Here is an 8,872-nt window from a genome sequence, read left to right as displayed (position 1 = left end):
TAAGTTTTAATCGAGTTTTGCTTATAAAAAAAGCACTATAAGTAAAAGGAAAAAATATATTAAAAGTGATAAAGTAAGTTTTTTTTTTTATCAACATTATCTATTGATAAAGTTAATAAATATTTTATATCTTTTTTTATATCCTATATCAGATAAATAAAAATACTGTTTGCGATATATGGTTGCTGTTCACCTAATAAAATAAAATTTTGTATATAATAAAAATAAAATTTAAACATTTCCATTAAATAAATTATGTTACAAACATTTAAATGCAATGAAGTCTTATAACATGTGATGACCTTTGGGTTAAATATTTTGTATCTTTCACATGATAAAAAAAAAGTGAAGCTTTAATTCGAAGGAAATGCTTGTAACTCTTTTGTACTTTAGTAATATGCCGATATGCTGTGTATGGCGAAAAATGATTGAAAATCTCAAATTTATTTATTTTTATTTTTCTACTATTGAGGTTGATATTGTAAAAGAGAATTTGTGAGGAAGCATTCTCGGGAGTCGCTTTCACGTGGTTTTTGGATTTGCGACCCCACACCACAATCCGTGTAACCGTGTTTCTTACCTGAGTGAGAGGATCCTAGCCTTTTGCACACACGACACAGACAAACACACCCTCAAACAGGTTCTCATAGGTTGAATTGAAAATTTCATTAATGTTTTATTATTACCACCTTCAACTCAGAAAAAAGAAACAAACTCGTTGAGGTGGGATCGAGATGAGAAAAACAACAACTACTATTCAAACAACAACAAAGCAAAGGTATTTGAGGTTTTGAGGGAGGACCCTTTTGGTTCTTCATAGTGGTGTTTTAGGTGCTATGCCGTACTTCCACTGTGTAAGCACAAAATCTGACAACAACAACAGAATCTTCATAGATTGTGGGGAACAAAAAGGGTACAATAACCATAGTGTTGAAATTGAAGAATATTTTCTGAGTTTTTTCAATCAGAGTTGTGTGATGTAGAAATTGGCACTGATGTTGTGATAGCTGATCTGGGTGTTGCTCAAATCACTTTTTGTGATATGGGTTTTGTGATTTTGAAGTGTGATACTTTTGAGTTGAGACATTAGTTTTGGTGGTTAAAGTTTGGTGACTCTTCTTCTCCATCGCAAGCTTTCATCTTTACTTGGGGTCTAAGAATTTTGGTTGCTATTGTTATTGTTAGTATGGTGTCTAAAGTTTAGAGCTTTGATTTGTTTGAGTTGAGTTTGCCACGTGACATGTCGGCAGCGTCGCCGTCGCCGGCGACATCAACGGCTGCGCCACCGCTACAAACACCACCTTCTTCCAACAATACTAGTCCTTCACCGTCCACCGCTACCACTCCACCGTTGCAACAAACCCCTCCTTCCACTTCACCGCCACAACAACCGGCTTCTCCGCCGCCGTCGACCCCTTCTCCGGCGAATCCGCCGCCGTCATCACCACCTAGTTCTCCGCCTCCCCCCATGTCAGGAACCCCACCTCCTTTAGTACCTCCACCATCTCCACCGCCATCACCACCGCCGTCTACTCCGGCGGCGCAGCCAGCGGTGCCACCGAGCTCTCCACCGCCACCACCATCACCATCACCATCAGTTCCATCAAGCCCTCCACCATCAAACCCTCGTAACAACACATCTCCACCACCTTCACCACCACCACAACCACCAGCTCCACCACCTCAACCACCAGCTCCACCAGCTAACAACACTTCACCACCACCACAGCGAAATTCGCCACCCCCTCCAGCTGCCACGCCGCCCCGGACCTCCCCACCGCAAACTTCACCATCCCCTCCGGCTGCACCGCCTCCTAGAAACTCCACTAGGTTGCCGCCACCGGTTAATTCACCACCACCGCCGGTGGATGCACCTCCACCGAGGTCATCGTCGCCACCAGCACCAGCACCATCCACCCCTCCTTCTAGGACTAGTCCTCCTCCCACACCAAGTTCTCAACCAGCTCCACCTTCAAATTCTACACCAAGGTCATCACCTCCATCGCCACCTTCAATTACTAATTTGGCCCCATCCCCGCCATCACGAATTTTGTCATCGCCACCACCGCCACCGGCTCAGAATGGGACAGAAAACTCAAGCCCTGATGGAGGTGGAGATGGAATTGGCATTGGTGGTGTAGTGGCTATTAGTGTGGTGGCTGGATTTCTGCTGCTTGGCTTCATTGGTGTTCTTATATGGTGCATGAGGAGAAAAAAAAGAAAGGTGCTTGTGAGTGGTGATTATGTCATGCCATCCACTCTTGCCTCATCTCCTGAATCCGGTAAACATACATTTTTGTTTCTTTCTTAGCTTGTCATTATGTCTCATTATTGGTAGTTTGGTGCTTTTGAAATTTAATAAGATAGAGCTCTCCCATTATTTCTAGTGCGTAATATGTTAGATTAGTTTGGTTGAACCAGTCTATAAGGCTTTCTTAATTTATCATGTCCATACTTCCTGACTTTATAAAAAATTCAAACATTTACCAATTTGTTGCCATTAAATTAATTCAAGTGCGTGACTTTGTCCAGATTCATCCTTTTTTAAGACACACTCCTCAGCTCCTCTTGTACAAAGTGGCTCTGGCAGTGATGTTGTGTACACACCATCTGAACCTGGTGGACTAGGCCACTCAAGGTCATGGTTTTCATATGAAGAACTAATCAAGGCCACAAATGGTTTCTCAACTCAAAATCTTTTGGGTGAGGGTGGATTTGGATGTGTGTATAAAGGGTGCCTTCCTGATGGGAGAGAGATAGCAGTCAAACAGCTGAAGATTGGTGGAGGCCAGGGGGAGAGAGAATTCAAGGCTGAAGTGGAAATTATCAGTCGTATACATCATCGCCATTTGGTTTCTTTAGTGGGATACTGCATTGAAGACAACAAAAGACTACTTGTCTATGACTATGTCCCTAACAATACCCTTTATTTTCATCTACATGGTAAAACTATATCTGAGTGATAAAAGATTGTTTCAGTTCATTTTGATTGACTTTGATTGTATTAACTGAAATTATAATTTGCAGGGGAAGGTCAGCCTGTATTAGAATGGGCTAACCGTGTGAAAATTGCAGCTGGTGCAGCCCGAGGACTAACTTATCTCCATGAAGACTGTAATTATCAATCCTTATTATTTTACTCTTGGTCTTGACATGCACATAAATGCCTATCAGTCCACTTTCCTTTTTGCAAATTTGAATTTTTGCAATTGGCTAAAAACTGTTTCAGAATTTGAATGAATGTGAATTGATGATGGGTGCTAGAAAACATTGTAGTGCAGACAGTAGACGTGGCTTGGTAGCTAGAAGATTGGACTTTATGTATATATTTTTCCTGACAAAGAAGGATGTCATTATTCTGTATAAAATTTCTACTTAGGTTTAACTCAAATATTCCCTAGTAAAGTTACAATTGGCTGATCCGATAAATCATTTGGTTGTTATAAAATACAATATTGTGAGGTCATGAAATCCTGAAAACAGCTTCTCCTTTCATGAGGGTAAGGCTGCGTATATCTATCTTACCTTCCTCAGAGCCTGCTAGGTGGGAGTCTCATGCACTAGGTTGTGCTTTTAAATGCAATATTGCAGTGGATATAGAAAACATAAAATTGAAAGTCACTGCATCAAGGACATCTTTATTGCTGCTCTGTTCTATCTACTTAAGTGAATGTATGAATCAAAGGATATATTGCCTCATAAACATGACCATAAACATGAAAGTCTCATACTTTTAACGCAGATGATATGTTAACAGAAGTACAGAGAATAGTAGCCTGATTTATAAGCTTTCTTTGTGCTAGTTAGTGTTAATTGGCAAAATGGGGAATCCACATAACCTAACATAGAGCATTTTAAGTATGAATACCAAAATTCTAATTTTGAATCCACATAACTAGACTGGACAAAATAGAAGAGCTGCGTTAGGCAGTTGGCAGCCAACATAAAATCTTGTTAAATATGGATATTTTATGACATGGATCAATGTTACAACATAATAGCATCAATTGATGTAGCTACTTGAACCATCTTGTAGAATACTGCATAGATGTTGTATTATTAATTTATTATTGATGTAATTGTATGTTATGCACATTTCAGGCAACCCTAGGATCATTCACAGGGATATCAAGTCATCAAACATTCTTTTAGATTTCAATTATGAAGCCAAGGTATCTGTCATTCTACGTACTTATTTAAAGTTTGATAGTTTGTTCTATTTTTATCCATCCTAATCTTAGTACTCCAATTTTTAATGTTATAGGTCTCTGATTTTGGGCTAGCCAAATTAGCTCTTGATGCAAATACACATATAACCACTCGTGTCATGGGAACTTTTGGGTTGGTATTCATCAATATGTCTCCAAACTTCTCTTTTTCTTTTTCACTTTTTCATTAAGACCAAGATATTTTAGTGCAAAAAACTGGATTTAATATTGATTCCCTCCCCCCCCCCCCCCCTTTCTTAAAGGTATATGGCCCCTGAGTATGCGTCAAGTGGCAAATTGACTGAGAAGTCTGATGTATATTCTTTTGGAGTCGTGCTTTTGGAGCTAATTACCGGAAGGAAGCCAGTAGATGCATCCCAACCTTTGGGAGATGAGAGCTTAGTTGAATGGGTATATATAGATTCCATGCCAGTCTTGCTTGCATCTCTCTTGTTTTTGCTAATCTGTGTTTGAGAAGGCTAATATTAGTGACTATTAAATCAATTGATTGGGATTAAAATCTATTTCTTCATTTTGCTTTTCTTCCCTTTGGAAATTGTATCATTTATCTTTGTAACTTATGTATGATAAGATGCCAAAATGCTTACTATTTTTCCAGCCTTGCAGTATAGCCATGGTTGCAATCAAGCTAGAAAAGTGGAATGTTTTGGTTTTAAGTTTAGTATGCATAATTTAGTTCATATATTTGTATCTTAAACTTTTAGGGCACTTGATAATTTAATAAGATAATGACTGTCATCTTCAATCATACTGAAGATGATTGAAGATGAAAAATTGATGTCCTGGATATTGCTTTGCTATTATACTTTTACTTATGGAAAGGAACATTTTGCTTGACCTCGACATAGTACTTGTGTCAATAATTACACATGCATACATGCTAATAGCAAACTATATAGTTTAATAGCCAGAAAATGTCTTAAACTTGTAAAAGTCAAACATTTTCACTCAAATCATCCTTGAATGTTCTCAAGTCTGGTTCGACTTAAAGATGCTACTATCTTTTTTCAGGCTCGACCTTTACTGAGTCATGCACTCGACACTGAGGAATTTGATAGTTTGGCAGATCCAAGGCTAGAAAAGAATTATGTTGAGAGTGAATTGTATTGCATGATTGAAGTTGCTGCTGCTTGTGTGCGGCATTCAGCTGCAAAGAGACCTCGCATGGGACAGGTAAATAGTGGATATTGTAAAAATGGCAAAATGTTCTTTTTGATTATCAACTAGCAAATGCACAAACTACTGACATGGTTTTTCCTTAATTATTATGTTTCATAGGTTGTTAGAGCTTTTGATAGCTTAGGAGGTTCTGATCTAACTAATGGAATGCGACTTGGGGAAAGCGAGGTGTTTGACGCACAGCAATCTGAAGAAATAAGATTATTTCGGAGGATGGCATTTGGTAATCAAGATTATAGCACAGACTTCTTTAGCCGTGCTAGTTTGAATCCATGAAAGGCCACTGTACATACTGGAAGAGCTTATTTTGGACCAAAATATCTTGTGAAGAAGCCAAGGGGAGGCCCTGGTTAAGTTTTCTTGGTTGCTTGCAGATATGGCTAAGGTGCACTGTTGGTTTTGATTCTGGAATTTGACTGCATCAGGTTCAGATCCTCATTCTTGTGCCTGAATTTCATTATTCTTTTCATTAGCTGGTTTTTTGGCAGCAATTTTGCTTTTGTAATTAGAATTTGTAAAGTTAATTTTTACACTCACGATAACAAAGATTAACATATTAGTTGTGTAATGATAGAAAAGATGTGACTCCTTTTTTCATGTCTTCTACATATTCTTTTGAATTTCTAACGCAAGAGAGCAAGAAGCTATATGATTTTGTGTGAGACTCTTAGTATGCCTTAGGACAGTTATATGTATCTCACTTCATGAGTGAAAATCAGAACTTGGATATTGAATTTTTGGATTTTTCCTATTGGAGAGAACTGATTCTCTTGGGTTCTTCATTAAGTCAACCTCTGACTTTATCAAGTGGACTTAACCCTTGCGGCAATCTCTTCCCATGGCTTATCAATTCTACAGAATTGTGGCGTCCTCCGTCTTCTCTCTTATCATTTGTTGTCACATTGGCTACATAAAGAAGATACCCCTCTCCCCCCTCTCCCACCACCACCACCACCATTAATAAAGGTGTGAAAACATTGCTACTGATCAGGTGGTTAACACAGTGATTATGGACTTTCTATAAAATTGTGATAGTAGTGGACATTGTGGTAAAGAAGATTAGATTTGAGATGACTTTGTATTGAAAAAAAAATTGAGCATTTGCAGCTAAATTTAGTTTTATCAACAGCATATTGTCCTACCTAGGCCTAGGAGCAGGAAACTGATAAATCGACCCAAATACCATAAGAAAATATGGAAGGTTAATAGGTTATCAAATTGACTTGAGAAACCCATTAATACTTAGACTTCACAATATTTTATTGTTTATATTGGAATCCAGACTAAAGTTTTATACACGGTATACTTGAGTCTACTCATTCAATTCCCACTTGCTGTTGGTAGATGAGGCCATAAATTCTTGCTTCATGGGGAAGTCTTCTTTTCAGTGTTGGGTCAAGCTCTCAGGAGTTATTTAATTTTAGAATCTTGTAACTATTATAAGCATCAAGTTGGATGATGATATTGTAAAGAAAAGTGTCTCGGTTAACTTTGAACGCAAGAATGGTTGGCTCAATGTTCGGATTCATTTTTTTCACAAAAAATTATTGTTAAAACAATTACCTTGGTTATATATATATATATATATATATATATATATATATATATATATATATATATATATATATATATATATATATATATATATTAAAAGGTTAACTTGTGGTATGATTGAAGAGTTTATTGAATTTTTTTTTACACATTTATTTAGTTTATGTGCCTCCAAACCAAAAGCACAAATCAAATTTACCAACTTAAAAAGGTTCTTTTTATACATGCTCCTTTATGAAAAATTGTGTTAAATTTTTATCTGAATTTCATCCCTCTTTATTGAATGGAATGCAACATTGTCGTCAGGGTGTCCCTAAATGGCAAAATGAAGAAATATTAGAGATATTGTGCCAAAGGAAGAAAACAAAAGGGTAGGTGAAAGTTGTTGCTTCTAAAGAAAATTCCTTTTCTTAATTAATTAGGGACCTATGCTAGTTCTAGGAATTGACTAACAGATTCTGATTCAAGTGTTTGAGAACTCTCTAATTATCTTTATTGTATAACTCTGTCATTTGTTTTATATCACCTTAATAACTATGGCTTTGCTGCTTGTTGAGTGTTAAAAGGCCTGCCTTAATATTAAGGCTTTATATGATCCGTCAGTGAGGCATTAATTGTGGATTAAGATCTTATACTGTTGAGTAATGTGATGTAATTATATTAGAGAAAAAAATTACTAAGATATAATTAATGAGTCTTACAATTAATAAACAATAGATTTCAAATTCGTTTCCTTATTTTATCTATATAATCACCATAAAAGTATAATATAAATAAGATTGTGTTGTGCGTATTACTTGATTAAAGTTTGACCTCGTTGAGTGCAAGTTGTGCGATCTAATAATATTCACCTCTTCAGCCACTGAATAACTTTATGCTCGCAGATGCGTGAGATGAGTCTGACTTTCTTTATGGTAACTTTCAAACCTTCTTTTACGTAAGAGTTGGCTTTTCATTATTTTTTTTGTTTTCAAATCCACCAAATCAAACAACATAAATATGATAAATTTCTAAATGTCTCATCACATTTATTTCTGCTTGATCCATTTTATAGACGCAAACATATCACCAACCACAATCCATTGCCGGACTGTAGCTGAAATAAAGATATATATATATATATATATATATATATATATATATATATATATGTCATATAACAATAAAGAGGCTAACTAGGTTCAAATTATGAACACCATTGACCTTACGGACTTTGAACACACTACTAATACTACAGAAGCTGAAACCATTGCATATAGTGAAAATAACGTGAAAATAACCTCTGCTAGAAAAGTCAATTCTTTCTTCACTTTACTGGCTTTATTATGTACACTGAATGGCTACTAAAAATGTGTATGGCAACTACTTGACTTGTTCCCTGGCCATTCCTTTCTTCAGGAGAAAAGTGTACTCTTGATTAGGCTCCATGCTGTCTAAGGTAGCACAGGTCTCTTGTCTTGGTATTAACATGTGATCTTGTTAGAACTCGAGAAAGGTGAAGAAGAGAACCTAGCTTCGAGGGCCGGTACCCTCCTAAGCAAAAGAAAAGGAAAGAAGAGAATTTCACTAAGGTATATTTTCATTGTCTGCCTTATTACATGGTTCATATATTTATAAGCAATGTTTCTAATAGAATTTGGAATTTGGTGCTAACAGAATCAAAATCGTGCTAGTGGAAAGCAAAATGAAAAAACAAAGTGGCAAACAAGGCTACGGCAGACAGGGTGCCAGCTCAACTCTAATAGAAACCGTTAGATGTAATCCTTCAAGTATCCAGGGTGTGGTCATCTTCCTTATAGACTTTTTCCTTAATGGTGGCTGGCCTTCATTCTTCCTATCATCCCGGCGGCTTCCGAGAGCACCTTGTCCTCAAGGTGGTAAGTGGTCTTCAGTTGATCCCAATCCTCCATGTT

At 36.9% G+C, this 8,872-nt stretch overlaps 1 protein-coding gene across 1 annotated transcript; it reads left to right on the top strand.

The window, feature by feature from the left end:
* Positions 1–549: 549 nt before the first annotated feature.
* Positions 550–6,040, top strand: LOC114414350 (proline-rich receptor-like protein kinase PERK9). The gene is made up of 8 exons (XM_028378616.1): positions 550–2,282; positions 2,533–2,943; positions 3,028–3,114; positions 4,102–4,172; positions 4,265–4,341; positions 4,472–4,619; positions 5,241–5,402; positions 5,508–6,040. The coding sequence occupies exons 1-8, from the start codon at positions 1,241–1,243 to the stop codon at positions 5,682–5,684; spliced, it is 2,175 nt and encodes a 724-aa protein (XP_028234417.1). The 5' UTR covers positions 550–1,240; the 3' UTR covers positions 5,685–6,040.
* Positions 6,041–8,872: the final 2,832 nt, after the last annotated feature.

The sequence above is a fragment of the Glycine soja genome, chromosome 1 (genome assembly GCF_004193775.1).
Source record: "Glycine soja cultivar W05 chromosome 1, ASM419377v2, whole genome shotgun sequence".
NCBI classification, from domain to species: Eukaryota; Viridiplantae; Streptophyta; class Magnoliopsida; order Fabales; family Fabaceae; genus Glycine; species Glycine soja.
Note: the sequence above shows the minus strand (reverse complement) of the source record. Positions and strands in the feature narration are given on the sequence as shown.

Bases quoted from the DNA above. Each gene is read 5' to 3' on its own strand.
- LOC114414350 (XM_028378616.1), top strand. From the start codon at position 1,241: ATGTCGGCAGCGTCGCCGTCGCCGGCGACATCAACGGCTGCGCCACCG. The intron at 2,944-3,027 runs GTAAAACTATAT...TATAATTTGCAG, and splicing joins CCTTTATTTTCATCTACATG to GGGAAGGTCAGCCTGTATTA. The intron at 5,403-5,507 runs GTAAATAGTGGA...TATGTTTCATAG, and splicing joins AGAGACCTCGCATGGGACAG to GTTGTTAGAGCTTTTGATAG.